General features: G+C 44.2%; 1 protein-coding gene across 1 annotated transcript; it reads right to left on the minus strand.

The window, feature by feature from the left end:
- Positions 1-295: 295 nt before the first annotated feature.
- On the minus strand, positions 296-17,823 carry si:ch73-269m23.5 (ceramide-1-phosphate transfer protein). Its single transcript, XM_036590827.1, has 4 exons — positions 17,414-17,823; positions 7,440-7,510; positions 1,567-1,781; positions 296-1,369 (listed from the first exon to the last, which is right to left on the minus strand). Exons 1-4 carry the CDS (start codon positions 17,487-17,489, stop codon positions 778-780), a joined length of 954 nt encoding a protein of 317 aa, XP_036446720.1. The 5' UTR covers positions 17,490-17,823; the 3' UTR covers positions 296-777.
- Positions 17,824-19,983: the final 2,160 nt, after the last annotated feature.

Here is a 19,983-nt window from a genome sequence, read left to right on the forward strand (position 1 = left end):
GACTCAGCGCTGTGGGTCTGAAAGGATGTGTAGCTGATCAAGAAGAACCTCACTGAGAAAAGGAGACGGACACATCAAACAAAGAAGCTGAACGATGGACTGACCACCCCAGAGTCCAGACCTCAACACCACTGAATGTGTTTGATTACTTCAGAAAATGATCAACCAGCTTCTAAGACTGAACTTTGGAGGTGTGTCTGCAGATTCTTTGAGGAGCTGAAAGTGAGTCTCCTGAAAAGAATGGAAGCTGGAATAAAGGGAAAGAGAGACTCACTGACAGCTGAGATTAGATTTAGCAGCTGAGGATTCTGGGTAATTTTATTTTATTGCGTCATAGTTTTCTACTTTTTTCCAGGAAAAAAAAAAACAAAAAACATTTCCTGGAAATGAGTCAGTTGTACTGAATGGCTGTTCAGATAGGAAATTAGAATAATGAAGGGGGTCTCTGACTTTTGCACAGTGCTGTATATGGTTAATTCGATTAGTTCAAACTACACAGTAAAAACCCTCATTTAAAAACGCTGAAGTCACATATTCACACTGATTCTGTTCGGTGTTGCAGTTGTTTTGTTATGAAATGTTAGTGTTGATAAATTAAACATGATGAAGAAACTCAATAAGACTTTAGTCTAAAGTCCGGAACATGTTTAACTCTGAACCCATCCAGCTGCAGTGAGTGTTGACTGGACAGGGTTCAGGTCAGTTTGACCAGGCTCTGCTGTGGCTACAGCGCCCCATGCTGGAGGGCTCAGAACTGATGGCGGTGGGCGTCTGTGTTCACGGCAGGTCCATCATGCTCCTCTGCTCCAGCTCTCTCTGAGTTCTGTGGTGAACCTCTCTGATGGCGCTGATGATAAGAAGGATTATTGGCTCCGCCTCCTCCTGCGTGTGGACGCATACGATGGGCAGCAGCGCCGCCCTGCTGGGCATTGCCTTGAACGCCAGCTGAGCCGCCCGCTGCAGGAGCCAGGGGTGGTATGGCGCTAAAGCCTCCGCGTAGGCCTCGGCACACAGCTCCCCCAGGCTGCGGCCCCCGTCGCTGCGGCCCCTGTCGCTGCGGCCTTCATCCACCACTTTTTCCAGTAGCAGCTGCAGCCACAGCAGCGACCGGTGGAGGCGGAGCAACGTCCGGCTTCCGGAATCCGTCCGTCTGTCAAATTTGACCACGTCCCTCTGCAGCTCTGCCTCCAGCATGGAGCGTACGGAGGAGTAGGCGTGCCGCAGGGGATTGTGGGTACACTGAGGGTCAGGGGCAGTGAGGAAACTGAACTTAGCAGCTTCCTCCTCTACCAGCCGGCGAATTAGAGTGATCTTCTCCTGAACTTTCCCCGTGAAGAAACTCACCAGAGGACCAAGAGCCTCCATGAACCTGAAACACCCACAACAACCACAGAGCTCTCAGGGTCCGCATGGGGGTCCGCACTTACATATTATCTTCGTAACAGATACTGAATAATGCATACTGGGTTCTCAGTAACACACAATGGATACTGAATAGTTCATATTTGATACCAAATAATTCATAGTAGATAATGATAACATCAGGTTATGGTAATGAGTGCATACTTAATGAGCTCCTCCCAGCAAAGCAGGTATGGCTCCAACATGACATCAGAGGCGGGGCCGAGGGCAGAGTTTAAATACAGCAGGAGGCGGGACACCTGGAAATTCTGCCCAGGACACACCCCTAACACAGCGTCCTCATTAATATTATTATTAATAACATTCTCATCATCAGCGCTGGGGCTGACAAGCCAACCTGCAGCAGCGGCAGACTCCACCTGAGAGAAAGAGAGGGGTGGGGAGAGAGAGAGATAGGGATAGAGGGGGGGAGAGAGGGGGGGAGAGACAGAGGGGGGAGAAAGAGAGAGGGGGGAGAGATAGGGATGGGGGGAGAAAAAATTTTGCCTGTTTTGTAGATTTCAAGAAGGCATTTGATTCTATTCGGCATGAAGGGCTTTACTATAAACTTCTACAGAGCGGTGTGGGGGGTAAAGCTTACGATATAATCAAATCAATGTATTCGGGAAACAAATGTGCAGTAAGAATTGAAGACAAACGTACAGAATTCTTCACTCAGAAAAGAGGAGTGAGGCAGGGCTGCAGCCTGAGTCCAACACTGTTCAACATCTACATTAATGAGCTGGAACAGTCTGCAGCTCCTGGACTCGCTCTACAGGATGAGGAGGTGAAGTTCCTGCTCTACGCAGACAACCTGGTGCTGCTGTCTCCGAGCGCAGGGGCTCCAGCAGCACCTGGACCTGCTGGAGCAGTACTGCCAGAACTGGGCCCTGGCAGTAAACCTGAAGAAGACAAAAGTTATGATCTTCCAGAAAAGGCCCAGGTGTCAGGAACACAGGTACCAGTTCACTCTGGGCAGCACCACCCTGGAGCACACGATGCAGTACCCTTACCTCGGCCTCATCGTTACTGCATCCGGGAGTTTCAGTGCGGCAGTGAATGCACTAAAGGAAAAAGCTGTCAGCGCTGAACGCAATCAGGAGGAGACTCTACAGTATCGACATTCCCATCTCAATCTGGTGTGAAGTGTTTGACAGTGTGATCCAGCCCACTGCGCTGTATGGGAGTGATGTGTGGGGTCCACTCAGTGAGCACAGCTACACTAGATGGGACAAACATCCAACAGAAGCCCTGCATGCAGAATTCTGCAGAACGATCCTGAAAGTCCAAAGAAAAACACCAACCAATGCATGCAGGGCAGAATTAGGCTGATTTCCTCTGTTAATAAACATTCATAAAAGATCTCTAAATTTCTGGATGCAACTGAAGACGAGTCCCAGAGAAACGCTGCAGTTTAAGGCGCTACAGACCCAAGAACTGAACCCTGAGCAGAGCTCCCTCAGTCAGCTGGGTCTGAGGCTTACTAACCCACTAACAGCTCCCAACACACAGCAGCCTCGCTCAGCACTGCTTTACAGCCCCCACTCTACTTACCCATACCCTCCATACCCCCACTCCATATACCCCCACTCCACTTACCCCACCCTCCATACCCCCACCCCACTTACCCACACCCTCCATACCCCCACTCTACTTACCCACACCCTACATACCCCCACTCCACTTACTCCCACCCTCCACACCCCCACTCTACTTACCCCACCCTCCATCCGCCACTCTACTTACCCATACTCTCCATACCCCCACTCCACTTACCCCCACCCTCCACACCCCCACTCCACTTACCCCCACCCTCCGTACCCCCACTCCACTTACCCACACCCTCCGTACCCCCACTCCACTTACCCCCACCCTCCATACCTCTACTCCACTTACCCACACCCTCCATACCCCCACTTCACTTACCCACACCCTCCATACCCCCACTCCACTTACCCACACCCTCCATACCCCCACTCCACTTACCCCCACTCTCCATAACCCCACTCCACTTACCCACACCCTCCATACCCCCACTCTACTTACCCCCACTCCACTTACCCTCACCCTCCATACCCCCACTCTACTTACCCCCACTCCACTTACCCCCACTCTACTTACCCCCACTCCACTTACCCTCACCCTCCATACCCCCACTCTACTTACCCCCACTCTACTTACCCCCACTCCACTTACCCCCACTCCACTCTACTGACCCCCAACATTGCAAATATCATTAGTTTACTAATTTGTATGGTTATAATTATAAACAGTGATAATAATAATACTGTAATATTGTGATTATAATAATTAATATGGTTGTTTATGTTGGTTCTTTTATCTTATTCTGTTTTCTTTACTGTTTTTGTTGTTCACTTCTACTGTTTTGATGCTTTAGCAATACTGTACCTCACAGTCATGCTAATAAAGCTATTCTGAACTGAACTGAACTGAACTGAGAGAGAGATGGAGGAGAGAGAGAGAGAGAGAGAGGGGGGAGAGAGAGAAGGATGGGGAGAGAGAGGGGGTGGGAGAGAGAGAGAAGGGGGAGAGAGAGAGAGAAAGAGAGGGAAAGAGAAAGAAAGAAGGAGAGAGAGGTTGAGAGAGAGAGAGAGGGGGGAGAGATAGGGGAGGCTGAGAGAGATTGAGAGAGGGGGAGAGAGAGAGAGAGAGAGGGATGAAATAAAGGAGTCACAGACCTGCAGTTAGCTTAGTGTAGCTTACAGAGAAGCTAAACTGAGTAACAGGGCTGTCAACAGAACAATCAGCGCTCAGACAGTCAGAGAATCCAGAGAGAAAACAGACATTCGAGTGTAGAAATCGTTCGTCTGGGTCTCTGCAGTGGCTCTTACTGTGATTCAGGCCTGTTAGCTCCACATAAAGGCCACCAACCGGGCAGAAGAGCCTCCTTTACTGACCAAAGATCAGAGAAATCAGTGATGTGGCTGTAGTTCGGAAACTAAATGGAGAGAAACCCTGGAAACGCCTGACAGCGTTTACAGTTTCTGAGTCTCCAAATGCAGACGCCCTGTAATCATGTCAGTGTTCATACAGGCACAGCTGCGCTCAAAATTATTCAACCCCTCGAAGTTCAGGACAGTTTGGTAATATAAATGAAATTAAATGGAAATATTTTCACCGACCTATTTGTTACAGTCAAAGACAGGTTATTATCACATTTTCAAGTGATTTTGTTAACATAAAGCTGAGTTTCCTGCCAACAATTTAAATGAAAAATCATTCTCTCCACAACAGTCGATGTGGAAAATTATTCAGCCCCCAAAAGTCAGTATTTTGTGGCGCATCCTTTATACGTTATCCAGGAACTCCAGGAAACCTTTCCGGAAAGTGCTCACAAGCTTCCAACATCTCTCTATTGGAATTTCTGCCCATTCTTCATCTTCAGTAATGTTCCTTGGTTTCAGTGCCACCAGTTTTCTTTAAATCCCCCTGAACATTTTTAGTGGGAAATGGGATTTAAATCCAGGGACTGAGATGGCCACTCAAAGACATTCCAGGACCGACTCCTGGGGGGCAGTTGGGGGTTAGGTGTCTTGCTCAAGGGCACTTCAGTCACGTACTGTCGGCTCAGGGGATCAAACCAGCGACCTTCTGGTCACGACCGCTTTTGGTACGATTAAATAATTGGTTCTCTTAGTTTCTGTGAGCTTTTTTTGGCCATGTTTGCTGCTGAGTTTGAACTCATGCATGAGTGGGATTTATAAATGTATCACAACTGAACTGAATTAACTGTCATTCTAAAATTCCCAAAGGCTTTAATTTGTCTTAAACAGTCTTAAACAGGGGTTGAACAAATATGAAGAAAATATCATTTCACTCAGAAATATAAAACATTTTCACCGTTAACTTTAATTGGTCACTCAATTGATACACAGGAAGGTAAAAAATTGAATCTTAAAAAAAGTGTGAATTTTAAATTCTTCCTCTTGAGTAATTTAAGTGCCACTGTTTAACGTAGCGGAGACGCTAGTTTAGCTGTTCAGCTAATGAGTCGACTGTCTGTCTGTCACGGATTCCTTCTTTTCTCCCTCTGAGTGTCTGTTTCTTCCCCTCTGTTGTAGCCATGTGTCTTTTGTTTTCTTGTACCATGTGCTTTTGTTGTTGCTCTGTGTCTCCTCCCTGGTCCTGCCCCCTTGTTATCTGTTCCACCTGCTTGTAGCTCCGCCCCTCATTAGTCCCAGGTGTGTCTCATTTCCCCTCTGTGTATTTATACCCCTGTGTTTGTTCAGTCTTCGTCTTGCATTGTGAATGTAACCTTGTCTCTTGTTTGCTTGTTGCGTTTGTAGTTTGGTTTTGTTTTCATTATGGACTCTCATTTCAATGAAAACTCGCATTTGCATCCCGCCTCCATGCCTCAAACATTACACTGTCCTTCATTCACATATTTTATTATTATTTATAAAAATAAGACCCTAAACAAATGAAGAAACCTAATGGTTTTGCTTTCTAATGGGAATTGGCCTAATGGTTTCCAATAGAGACCACTAGTTTCCTGTACAACAGCTTTAGGTCCCATTACGAAACCATCAAATGCATTTAGAATCAGCCACTGGTCACCTGTTAAACACATGTTAGAGTCCTTTATATCAACCCATTAAAAAAGATCAAACACATTACAAAACCATCAGGAACCAACAGACACACTTAATGGTTTCTATGTTTTGTTTTATTTTTTTTCAGCAGGGACCTTCAGTCTGAGAGCTGCTGGTTTGTTGGATTTAGTTACTCAAAAGCAGTAAAACATGACTGATTACTCTGTAATGGACTGTAATGGATTACTTTGTAATCTCACTATTCATTACTTTAATGCTGAGTTGCTCCCTAAAATAGAGTGAAAAGCTCCCTCACAGAAAGTTACTACATGAAATTGTTATGAATTCACTGCCTGATGACTGAGACACTGTTTTATTATCGTTTTGGCCTTAAAACTCCATTCATGGTGGAGGGATACATGCAGGGCCCTGTGAGGCAAAATACAGGGCGATTCACTCGAAAGAGGCCCCGAATACTCTGATTTAACCCCCGTTAGGATGAAGCAGTCTGAACCAAAAAAATACGCTGCATACCTTGACGTATGTGTAATTGATTGCATTACATGTGATGCTGCCAGACACATTTCGACACGGCGCTCCATGTTTTCTAACATATCGGTAAGCATATCAGGGGGAATAGCAGCAATTTAATGTTGGATATTTTCCTTCAAATCTTCCACAGTGCGAGGCTTATTCCGATACCCCAAAGGAAGAAGTCTGATGGTGTCAGATCTGGCGACCATGGCGGCCAAAGAACCTTTGAAATTACCCTGTTGCCAAAGAAGGACTTTCTGCCATGCTCCTTGCCGATGTGTGACACATTGCTCCATCTTGCTGGAAGTAACCTTCTGTTAACTCACGGTCATCCAGTTGATTCATGAACTGTTCAAAAATGTCCAGGTACACATTGGTGTTTATAGTGGTGTCAAAAAAATGGGGCCTATGATGTGCAACCAGGACATCACGCACCATACACCAACCTTTTGATCATGAGCGGTATTTGGGGATTGGCAAATGGATTTTCAGTGGCCCATATACAGAGGTTACAAATGGAGGTTAAATGTCATGGACGGCTGTCCGGCGCCTACCTCATCGCAGGGGCATTCCAGCTTGTTCGAAACTCCATATACTGAGGAGCACATTGCACATTGTTTCGTTCAGATTGCTTCGTCCTAGAGAGAGTTATTACAGAATATTCGGGGCCTCTTTCGAGTGAATCTCCCTGTAGTCCCCAAAGAAAACGTATTATTTCGGATTTTCCACTATTTTCCATCATCAACATTCCATATAAACTCAGAAGACTCGTGTAGGTTCACTGGTTGTTCTGGATAGTAAATAAAATGTCTATATTTGTGTTGTAGTCATGGCAACCCCTGGTTCCTATCACCACCACTATAAAGATATCCGAACCATTTCACACCAAACCACTCTGAATCACTGGAAAATCAGTGGAGTTCCCCTGTAAGGTTTGTTATTGGTTGTTACCTTGTTGGTTTCTGAGCGAACGATGAGACATGGAAGCCACGACAGCTCACAGTCCTGAACTGAACCTTGAGCTGAGCAGAAGAAACACAAACTCAGTCAGTGGAACTGAAGCTCACGGCTGCTTTAGTAAACTCTAAATCCTCAAACCCTAAAATACTCAAATCCTGACGAAGGTCATTTCTGTTTCACTGCCGTCTTCACTCTCCACTGCCCATCAGCTGCATTTATTTATCTATCTACTGATAAATTTGTTTTATTTTATCTTAGTTCTATTTCTGTTATATTCATTTATTTTGATTACCTTTTATAATCACAGAGAAGTTATCAAACTTCGATAGATTAATCAGAGATAATGAACAGAATGTAAATAAACTGATTATATGGATCAGTCACTTCATTCATCTGTAACTCAGCCTGCAGTGGATCAGTCATTTTATTCAACTGTAACTCAGCCTGCAGTGGATCAGTCACTTCATTAATCTCTAACTCAGTCTGCAGTGGATCAGTCACTTCATTAATCTCTAACTCAGTCTGCAGTGGATCAGTCACTTCATTCATCTGTAACTCAGTCTGCAGTGGATCAGTCATTTTATTCAACTGTAACTCAGCCTGCAGTGGATCAGTCACTTCATTCATCTCTAACTCAGTCTGCAGTGGATCAGTCACTTCATTCATCTGTAACTCAGCCTGCAGTGGATCAGTCACTTCATTAATCTCTAACTCAGTCTGCAGTGGATCAGTCACTTTATTCATCTGTAACTTGGTCTGCAGTGGATCAGTCACTTTATGTAACTGTAACTCAGTCTGCAGTGGATCAGTCACTTTATTCAACTGTAACTCAGCCTGCAGTGGATCAGTCACTTAATTCAACTGTAACTCAGTCTGCAGTGGATCAGTCACTTTATTTAACTGTAACTCAGTCTGCAGTGGATCAGTCACTTTATTCAACTGTAACTCAGCCTGCAGTGGATCAGTCACTTAATTCAACTGTAACTCAGTCTGCAGTGGATCAGTCACTTTATTTAACTGTAACTCAGCCTGCAGTGGATCAGTCACTTCATTAATCTCTAACTCAGTCTGCAGTGGATCAGTCACTTCATTCATCTCTAACTCAGTCTGCAGTGGATCAGTCACTTTATTCATCTGTAACTCAGCCTGCAGTGGATCAGTCACTTCATTCAACTGAAACTCAGTCTCCAGTGGATCAGTCACTTTATTCATCTGTAACTCAGTCTGCGGTGGATCAGTGACTTCATTCATCTGTAACTCAGCCTGCAGTGGATCAGTCATTTTATTCAACTGTAACTCAGCCTGCAGTGGATCAGTCACTTCATTAATCTCTAACTCAGTCTGCAGTGGATCAGTCACTTCATTAATCTCTAACTCAGTCTGCAGTGGATCAGTCACTTCATTCATCTGTAACTCAGTCTGCAGTGGATCAGTCATGTTATTAATCTGTAACTCTCATCTGCAATGGATCAGTCACTTCATTCATCTGTAACTCAGTCTGCAGTGGACCAGTCACTTTATTCAACTGTAACTCAGTCTGCAGTGGATCAGTCACTTCATTCATCTGTAATTCAGCCTGCAGTGGATCAATCACTTCACTCATCTGTAACTCAGTCTGCAGTGGATCAATCACTTCACTCATCTGTAACTCAGTCTGCAGTGGATCAGTCATGATATTAATCTGTAACTCTCGTCTGCAATGGATCAGTCACTTCATTCATCTGTAACTCAGTCTGCAGTGGATCAGTCACTTCATTAATCTCTAACTCAGCCTGCAGTGGATCAGTCACTTCATTCATCTCTAACTCAGCCTGCAGTGGATCAGTCACTTCATTCATCTGTATCTCAGTCTTCAGTGGATCGGTCATGTTATTAATCTGTAACTCTCGTCTGCAATGGATCAGTCACTTCATTCATCTGCAACTCAGTCTGCAGTGGATCAGTCACTTCATTCATCTGTAACCCGATCTGCAGTGGATCAGTCACTTCATTCATCTGTAACTCAGTCTGCAGTGGATCAGTCATGTTATTAATCTGTAACTCTCGTCTGCAATGGATCAGTCACTTCATTCATCTGTAACTCAGTCTGCAGTGGATCAGTCACTTTATTCAACTGTAACTCAGTCTGCAGTGGATCAGTCACTTCATTCATCTGTATCTCAGTCTTCAGTGGATCGGTCATGTTATTAATCTGTAACTCTCGTCTGCAATGGATCAGTCACTTCATTCATCTGTAACCCGATCTGCAGTGGATCAGTCACTTCATTCATCTGTAACTCAGTCTGCAGTGGATCAGTCACTTTATTCATCTGTAACTCAGTCTGCAGTGGATCAGTCACTTCATTCATCTGTAACTCAGTCTGCAGTGGATCAGTCACTTTATTCAACTGTAACTCAGTCTGCAGTGGATCAGTCACTTCATTCATCTGTAACTCAGCCTGCAGTGGATCAATCACTTCACTCATCTGTAACTCAGTCTGCAGTGGATGAGTCATGATATTAATCTGTAACTCTCGTCTGCAATGGATCAGTCACTTTATTCATCTGTAACTCAGTCTGCAGTGGATCAGTCACTTCATTCATCTGCAACTCAGTCTGCAATGGATCAGTCACTTCATTCATCCGTAACCCAGCCTGCAGTGGATCATTCACTTCACTCATCTGTAACTCAGTCTGCAGTGGATCAGTCACTTCATTCAACTGTAACTCAGCCTGCAGTGGAACAGTCATGATATTAATCTGTAACTCTTGTCTGCAATGGATCAGTCACTTCGTTCATCTGTAACTCAGTCTGCAGTGGATCAGTCACGTTATTCAACTGTAACTCAGTCTGCAGTGGATCAGTCATGTTATTAATCTGTAACTCTCGTCTGCAATGGATCAGTCACTTTATTCAACTGTAACTCAGTCTGCAGTGGATCAGTCACTTCATTCATCTGTAATTCAGCCTGCAGTGGATCAATCACTTCACTCATCTGTAACTCAGTCTGCAGTGGATCAATCACTTCACTCATCTGTAACTCAGTCTGCAGTGGATCAGTCATGATATTAATCTGTAACTCTCGTCTGCAATGGGTCAGTCACTTCATTCATCTGTAACTCAGTCTGCAGTGGATCAGTCACTTTATTCAACTGTAACTCAGTCTGCAGTGGATCAGTCACTTCATTCATCTGTAACTCAGTCTGCAGTGGATCAGTCACTTCATTCATCTGTATCTCAGTCTTCAGTGGATCGGTCATGTTATTAATCTGTAACTCAGTCTGCAATGGATCAGTCACTTCATTCATCTGCAACTCAGTCTGCAGTGGATCAGTCACTTCATTCATCTGTAACTCAGTCTGCAGTGGATCAGTCATGTTATTAATCTGTAACTCTCATCTGCAATGGATCAGTCACTTCATTCATCTGTAACTCAGTCTGCAGTGGATCAGTCACTTTATTCAACTGTAACTCAGTCTGCAGTGGATCATTCACTTCACTCATCTGTAACTCAGTCTGCAGTGGATCAGTCACTTCATTCATCTGTAACTCAGTCTGCAGTGGATCAGTCATGTTATTAATCTGTAACTCTCATCCGCAATGGATCAGTCACTTCATTCATCTGTAACTCAGTCTGCAGTGGACCAGTCACTTTATTCAACTGTAACTCAGTCTGCAGTGGATCAGTCACTTCATTCATCTGTAATTCAGCCTGCAGTGGATCAATCACTTCACTCATCTGTAACTCAGTCTGCAGTGGATCAATCACTTCACTCATCTGTAACTCAGTCTGCAGTGGATCAGTCATGATATTAATCTGTAACTCTCGTCTGTAATGGATCAGTCACTTCATTCATCTGTAACTCAGTCTGCAGTGGATCAGTCACTTCATTAATCTCTAACTCAGCCTGCAGTGGATCAGTCACTTCATTCATCTCTAACTCAGCCTGCAGTGGATCAGTCGCTTCATTCATCTGTATCTCAGTCTTCAGTGGATCGGTCATGTTATTAATCTGTAACTCTCGTCTGCAATGGATCAGTCACTTCATTCATCTGCAACTCAGTCTGCAGTGGATCAGTCACTTCATTCATCTGTAACCCGATGTGCAGTGGATCAGTCACTTCATTCATCTGTAACTCAGTCTGCAGTGGATCAGTCATGTTATTAATCTGTAACTCTCGTCTGCAATGGATCAGTCACTTCATTCATCTGCAACTCAGTCTGCAGTGGATCAGTCACTTTATTCAACTGTAACTCAGTCTGCAGTGGATCAGTCACTTCATTCATCTGTAACTCAGTCTGCAGTGGATCAGTCACTTCATTCATCTGTATCTCAGTCTTCAGTGGATCGGTCATGTTATTAATCTGTAACTCTCGTCTGCAATGGATCAGTCACTTCATTCATCTGCAACTCAGTCTGCAGTGGATCAGTCACTTCATTCATCTGTAACCCGATCTGCAGTGGATCAGTCACTTCATTCATCTGTAACTCAGTCTGCAGTGGATCAGTCATGTTATTAATCTGTAACTCTCGTCTGCAATGGATCAGTCACTTCATTCATCTGTAACTCAGTCTGCAGTGGATCAGTCACTTTATTCAACTGTAACTCAGTCTGCAGTGGATCAGTCACTTCATTCATCTGTAACTCAGCCTGCAGTGGATCAATCACTTCACTCATCTGTAACTCAGCCTGCAGTGGATGAGTCATGATATTAATCTGTAACTCTCGTCTGCAATGGATCAGTCACTTTATTCATCTGCAACTCAGTCTGCAGTGGATCAGTCACTTCATTCATCTGTAACTCAGTCTGCAGTGGATCAGTCACTTCATTCATCTGTAACTCAGTCTGCAGTGGATCAGTCACTTTATTTAACTGTAACTCAGTCTGCAGTGGATCAGTCACTTTATTCAACTGTAACTCAGCCTGCAGTGGATCAGTCACTTAATTCAACTGTAACTCAGTCTGCAGTGGATCAGTCACTTTATTCAACTGTAACTCAGCCTGCAGTGGATCAGTCACTTAATTCAACTGTAACTCAGTCTGCAGTGGATCAGTCACTTTATTTAACTGTAACTCAGTCTGCAGTGGATCAGTCATGTTATTAATCTGTAACTCTCGTCTGCAGTGGATCAGTCACTTCATTCATCTGTAACTCAGCCTGCAGTGGATCAGTCACTTCATTAATCTCTAAATCAGTCTGCAGTGGATGAGTCATGTTATTAATCTGTAACTCTCATCTGCAATGGATCAGTCACTTTATTCATCTGTAACTCAGTCTGCAGTGGATCAGTCACTTCATTCATCTCTAACTCAGCCTGCAGTGGATCAGTCACTTCATTAATCTCTAACTCAGCCTGCAGTGGATCAGTCACTTCATTCATCTGCAACTCAGTCTTCAATGGATCAGTCACTTCATTCATCTGTAACTCAGTCTGCAGTGGATCAATCACTTCATTCATCTGTAACTCAGTCTGCAGTGGATCAGTCATGATATTAATCTGTAACTCTCGTCTGCAATGGATCAGTCACTTCATTCATCTGCAACTCAGTCTGCAGTGGATCAGTCACTTTATTCATCTGTAACCCGGTCTGCAGTGGATCAGTCACGTCACTCATCTGTAACTCAGTCTGCAGTGGATCAGTCATGTTATTAATCTGTAACTCTCATCTGCAATGGATCAGTCACTTCATTCATCTCTAACTCAGCCTGCAGTGGATCAGTCACTTCATTCATCTGTAACTCAGCCTGCAGTGGATCAGTCACTTCATTCATCTGCAACTCAGTCTTCAATGGATCAGTCACTTCATTCATCTCTAACTCGGTCTGCAGTGGATCAGTCACTTCATTCAACTGTAACTCAGTCTGCAGTGGATCAGTCACTTCATTCATCTGTAACTCAGTCTGCAGTGGATCAGTCATGTTATTAATCTGTAACTCTCGTCTGCAATGGATCAGTCACTTCATTGATCTGTAACTCAGTCTGCAGTGGACCAGTCACTTTATTCAACTGTAACTCAGTCTGCAGTGGATCAGTCACTTCATTCATCTGTAATTCAGCCTGCAGTGGATCAATCATTTCACTCATCTGTAACTCAGTCTGCAGTGGATCAATCACTTCACTCATCTGTAACTCAGTCTGCAGTGGATCAGTCACTTCATTCATCTGTAACTCTCGTCTGCAATGGATCAGTCACTTCATTCATCTGTAACTCAGTCTGCAGTGGATCAGTCACTTCATTAATCTCTAACTCAGCCTGCAGTGGATCAGTCACTTCATTCATCTCTAACTCAGCCTGCAGTGGATCAGTCACTTCATTCATCTGCAACTCAGTCTTCAATGGATCAGTCACTTCATTCATCTGTAACTCAGTCTGCAGTGGATCAGTCACTTCATTCAACTGTAACTCAGTCTGCAGTGGATCAGTCACTTCACTCATCTGTAACTCGATCTGCAGTGGATCAGTCACTTCATTCATCTGTAACTCAGTCTGCAGTGGATCAGTCATGTTATTAATCTGTAACTCTCGTCTGCAATGGATCAGTCACTTCATTCATCTGTAACTCAGTCTGCAGTGGACCAGTCACTTTATTCAACTGTAACTCAGTCTGCAGTGGATCAGTCACTTCATTCATCTGTAATTCAGCCTGCAGTGGATCAATCACTTCACTCATCTGTAACTCAGTCTGCAGTGGATCAATCACTTCACTCATCTGTAACTCAGTCTGCAGTGGATCAGTCATGATATTAATCTGTAACTCTCGTCTGCAATGGATCAGTCACTTCATTCATCTGTAACTCAGTCTGCAGTGGATCAGTCACTTCATTAATCTCTAACTCAGCCTGCAGTGGATCAGTCACTTCATTCATCTCTAACTCAGCCTGCAGTGGATCAGTCACTTCATTCATCTCTAACTCAGCCTGCAGTGGATCAGTCACTTCATTCATTTGTATCTCAGTCTTCAGTGGATCGGTCATGTTATTAATCTGTAACTCTCGTCTGCAATGGATCAGTCACTTCATTAATCTTTAACTCAGTCTGCAGTGGATCAGTCACTTCATTCATCTGTAACCCGATCTGCAGTGGATCAGTCACTTCATTCATCTGTAACTCAGTCTGCAGTGGATCAGTCATGTTATTAATCTGTAACTCTCGTCTGCAATGGATCTGTCACTTCATTCATCTGTAACTCAGTCTGCAGTGGATCAGTCACTTTATTCAACTGTAACTCAGTCTGCAGTGGATCAGTCACTTCATTCATCTGTAACTCAGCCTGCAGTGGATCATTCACTTCACTCATCTGTAACTCAGTCTGCAGTGGATCAGTCACTTCATTCAACTGTAACTCAGTCTGCAGTGGATCAGTCACTTCATTCAACTGTAACTCAGTCTGTATTGGATAAGTCATTTAATTCATCTGTAACTCTCATCTGCAGTGGATCAGCCACTTCATTCCTCTGTAACCCTGCAGTGGATCAGGTGTTTTATTAAGAACCTCATCTAAGTTATGTCTAAACCTGTTTTACTCTCTAATATGATTAGAAAAACTAAATTCAGATTTCAGTACAGTGCTGATCGGATCTGCTCTGCAGGGCTGAAGGTTAAAGGTCAGTTATTATTACAGTGCTGATGGGATCTGCTCTGCAGGACTGAAGGTTAAAGGTCAGTTACCATTACAGTGCTGATCTGATCTGCTCTGCAGGGCTGAAGGTTAAAGGTCAGTTATTATTACAGTGCTGATGGGATCTGCTCTGCAGGACTGAAGGTTAAAGGTCAGTTACCATTACAGTGCTGATCTGATCTGCACTGCACGGCTGAAGGTTAAAGGTCAGTTAATATTACAGTGCTGATCTGTTCTGCTCTGTAGGGCTGAAGATTAAAGTTCAGTTAACATTACAGTGCTGATCTGATCTGCACTGCACGGCTGAAGGTTAAAGGTCATTTAATGTTACAGTGCTGATCTGTTCTGCACTGCAGGGCTGAAGGTTAAAGGTCAGTTAATATTACAGTGCTGATCTGAGTAGCTCTGCAGGACTGAATGTTAAAGGTCAGGTAATATTACAGTGCTGATCTGATCTACTCTGCAGGGCTGAAGGTTAAAGGTCAGTTAACTTTACAGTGCTGATCTGATCTGCTCTGCAGGGCTGAAGTTTAAAGGTTAGTTAATATTACAGTGCTGATCTGATCTGCTCTCCTGCACTGAAGGTTAAAGGTCAGTTAATATTACAGTGCTGATCTGATCTACTCTGCAGGACTGAAGGTTAAAGGTCAGTTAATATTACAGTGCTGATCTGATCTGCTCTCCAGCACTGAAGGTTAAAGGTCAGTTATTATTACAGTGTTGATCTGATCTACTCTGCAGGACTGAAGGTTAAACATCAGTTATTATTACAGTGCTGATCTGATTTACTCTGCAGGTCATTTAATGTTACAGTGCTGATCTTATCTGCTCTGCAGGGCTGAAGGTTAAAGGTCATTTATTATTACAGTACCGATCTGATCTGCTCTGCAGTGCCAAAGGTTAAAGGTCATTTAACGTTACAGTGCTCATCTGATCTGCTCTGCAGGACTGAAGGTTAAAGGTCAGTTATTATTCCCATGCTGATCTGATCTACTCTGCAGGACTGAAGGTTAAAGGTCATTTAATATTACAGTGCCGGTCTGTTCTGCTCTGCAGGACTGAAGGTTAAAGGTCATTTAATGTTACAGTGCTGATCTGAGTAGCTCTCCAGGGCTGAAGGTTAAAGGTCAGTTAATATTACCGTGCTAATCTGATCTGCTTTGCACGGCTGAAGGTTAAAGGTCAGTTAATGTTACAGTGCTGATCTGATCTGCTGTGCAGGGCTGAAAGTTAAAGGTCATTTAATGTTACAGTGCTGATCTGAGCAGCTCTGCAGGACTGAAGGATAAAGGTCAGTCAATGTTACAGTGCTGATCTGATCTGTTCTGCAGGGCTGAAGGTTAAAGGTCAGTCAATGTTACAGTGCTGATCTGAGCAGCTCTGCAGGACTGAAGGATAAAGGTTAGTTATTATTACAGTGCTGATCTGATCTGCTCTGCAGGACTAAAGGTTAAAGGTCAGTTATTATTCCCATGCCGATCGGATCTGCTTTGCAGGACTGAAGGTTATAGGTCACTTATTTTTACAGTGCTGATCGGATCTGCTCTGCAGGACTGAAGGTTAAAGGTAATTTATTATTACAGTACTGATCGGATCTGCTTTGCAGGACTGAAGGTTATAGGTCACTTATTATTACAGTACTGATCTGATCTGCTCTGCAGGACTGAAGGTTAAAGACCAGTTAATTTTACAGTGCTGATCGGATCTGCTCTGCAGGACTGAAGGTTAAAAATCAGTTATTATTACAGTGCTGATCGGATCTGCTCTGCAGGGCTGAAGGTTAAAGGTCAGTTACCATTACAGTGCTGATCTGATCTGCTCTGCAGGACTAAAGGTTAAAGGTCAGTTATTATTACAGTGCTGATCTGATCTGCTGTGCAGGGCTGAAGGTTAAAGGTCAGTCAATATTACAGTGCTGATCTGATCTGAGTAGCTCTGCAGGACTGAAGGCTAAAGGTCAGTTAATTTTACAGTGCTGATCTGATCTGCTGTGCAGGGTTGAAGGTTAAAGGTCAGTTATTATTACAGTGCTGATATGATCAGCTCTGCAGGGCTGAAGGTTAAAGGTCAGTTATTATTACAGTGCTGATCTGATCTGCTGTGCAGGGCTGAAGGTTAAAGGTCAGTCAATATTACAGTGCTGATCTGATCTGAGTAGCTCTGCAGGACTGAAGGCTAAAGGTCAGTTAATTTTACAGTGCTGATCTGATCTGCTGTGCAGGGCTGAAGGTTAAAGGTCAGTTATTATTACAGTGCTGATATAATCAGCTCTGCAGGGCTGAAGGTTAAAGGTCAGTTAATGTTACAGTGCCGATCTGAGGAGCTCTGCAGGACTGAAGGTTAAAGGTTGAGTTACTCACGCAGCCACAGTGAGGACAGGAACAGCAGCACAGTCACCATCACCGCCGGGAGGAAGTACTGACCAAACACCCTCATACTGACTCACTCTCTCTCTCTCTCACTATCTCTCTCTCGCCTTCTCTCTGTGTATCCTTCTCTCTGTATATCTCTGTCTCTCTTTCTCTCTGTGTATCTTTCACTCTGTCTCTCTCTCACTGTGTGTCTCTCTCTCTCTACTTGATCACTCTACTGTACACACTTTCACATAGTCTGTCTCTCTCAGACACGCTTCACTTCCTCTTCCAGTGTGTGTGTTTGAGGTTAAAGTGCACTCTGATCTGTTCTTTGACCGGCAGTCACACACACACACACACACACACACATATACACACACACACACAGTTCTACACACTTTAAAACAGTTACTGTTTATTTGCTTAATTAAATATTATTTATTTACCAAATTTAACACATTTAAGGGAGAAATTTACCAGAGAAATGCAGAGAAATGTCATAGTCAGATGTGTTTTCTGTAGAGGGAAACTGTTAGTCTGTGAATGGTTGAGTGAACATTTTAACTTTAGCTTCACTCTCGGTTGTCTGAGCTGCTCAGTGTAGAGCTGATTAAACTAAACTACAGTCTTACACCGTGAATATAACACTGTAGTGTTATTACTATTAAAGAGACACAGTTTACACAAAGAGTTTTTGTCTCAGAATTCACTTTAGGCCTAGCTTTGTCTTGCCTCATCAGTTGTCAGCGTTAGACTGCTGTACTTCCTCTAAGAGAACCTGGAAAAAGCTACCCTGCCTTCAAAATATCCTTGTCAAATAAGTGAGAAGATAAACTCTAATAAACTGAATCACTGTAAACTTAACATGCTTAACATTTTGTGAAGGCGCTACACAAAAAAAAAATAATAATAATAATAATTTACACCCCCAAAAAGCCACAAAGACTCTGAATCAAACTAAGAGACTCTCCCTCTTTGTATAGCATGCTGGAGTGAGGGACCCCTTAGGATGGGGAGTAGTCTGCACTGACTAAGGTTGGGGGGAAGCATTGGAAGGGGAATCAAGTTCAGCAGAGGCTCTCTGTGCTCCATTAACCACCTGGCTACTCTAGCGCAGCTACAGGGGACTGAGACAGTGCTTTCCCTATGCAGTCTTCTTATGGTTTAGTGAACCCCCTATAAGGGGCCAGCAGCCTGTCATTGTGTTGTGCCACTTTGCACCCCCGGAATGGAAGCTTCTCCTAACCTCCTAGGCCCATGCAAGCTCCCCTACCGCAAAGTGCAGACGATGAGTGTGCAGGTCACATTTCCTTTTCTGTTGCATGCCAGAACTCAGCACTTGTTTCCTAGCATATGCATGTGCTGTGTTTATGCAGTCTTGGAGCTGCTGGTTCTTTTGGGGTGCCTGGGGAGTGACCGAAAACAAGTCCTGCAGGGGTCCTGATTTTGCTCCCTAGCATTAGTATGGCTGGGGTGCATGAGGTCAAATCTGGGACTGCAGCACAGCATGCCATGAGGACCAGGGGCAAGTGTTTGTCCCAGTCTTGCTGGTGAGTGTATGTGATAATAGCTAGCTGCTCTGCCAGAGTGCAGTTGAACCTTTGACACATCGTGATGCTGGTCTTCCTGAGCCACTTGCACATAGTGGCAAACACTTTTGATACAAAGTGCCCTTGGTCATTATGACGGACTCAATGGACTGAGGAACCCCAAACCTACTGAATATCCTTTCAACCACAGGCATTGACAATAGTCTCAGCCTCCTGGTCTGGCAGTGAGTAGATCTCTGGCCATTTGATGTAACAATCAATGGCAGTCAACACAAAACGGTTTCCACCAGCAGTACATGGAATTGGCCCTATGATGTAAACTCCAACTACATGGGCTCACCCATTGGAAATTGCTGCAACTAGGCCTGGGACTGCCCTTGAGGTTGTTTGCGTGCAGTACACAGGTCACAGCTTCTGCAAAGTCCTCTACATCCCACTTCAGTCATCCCCAGTGGAAGCTTTTTTGGAGGCAGTGAAGTGTTTTTGTGACTCACAAGTGACCAGACCCTACTGAGCCATGCAGCCATCTAGGTATGACTATTTAGCATCTCCTCTCCTAAGTCACAGGCTCAGTCCAGGCTGGCTGTAAAGCACCATCCTCTAGGCACAGAGTGTCAAACTTGGCCTACAGCCCTTTTTTATCTCTTCCTAGCAGAGCCAATCTTGTGCAGTCACCCACTGCATCACTGAATGTAGGTGTGTGTCCTGGATTTGCTGCTCAGCCCACTTACTGCTGTCCACTGCTCGCAGTGCAGCACAGCTTTGTTTGGTTGCCTTGCAACCCACCTCAACCTGTATGCCTTCCTCTTGAGTCTCTGGCTTCTCGGTGCACACATTACTTGCATGTTTGTTCACTACATGGGTGCCAGGACATGGTATCAGTGTTACCGAGCTGCTCATCTGCATGGTGGCTACAGTGAATTTGTAAGTCTGCAGCTCCTCTAACCTGCTCCTCTGACTCATTGCAGGTCATAAGCCACTGCAGGGAGGCATGATTGGAGCATGGGATGAAAGGCCTGCCACATA

Source organism: Colossoma macropomum, unplaced genomic scaffold (genome assembly GCF_904425465.1).
Source record: "Colossoma macropomum unplaced genomic scaffold, Colossoma_macropomum, whole genome shotgun sequence".
Classification (NCBI taxonomy): domain Eukaryota; kingdom Metazoa; phylum Chordata; class Actinopteri; order Characiformes; family Serrasalmidae; genus Colossoma; species Colossoma macropomum.

Excerpts from the sequence above, each read along its gene's own strand:
- si:ch73-269m23.5 (XM_036590827.1), bottom strand. The coding sequence starts at position 17,489 with ATGAGGGTGTTTGGTCAGTACTTCCTCCCGGCGGTGATGGTGACTGTG. Across the intron at positions 1,782-7,439 it reads TTCGCTCAGAAACCAACAAG|GTGGAGTCTGCCGCTGCTGC; the intron begins GTAACAACCAAT and ends TCTTTCTCTCAG. Across the intron at positions 1,370-1,566 it reads TGCTGGGAGGAGCTCATTAA|GTTCATGGAGGCTCTTGGTC; the intron begins GTATGCACTCAT and ends TGGGTGTTTCAG.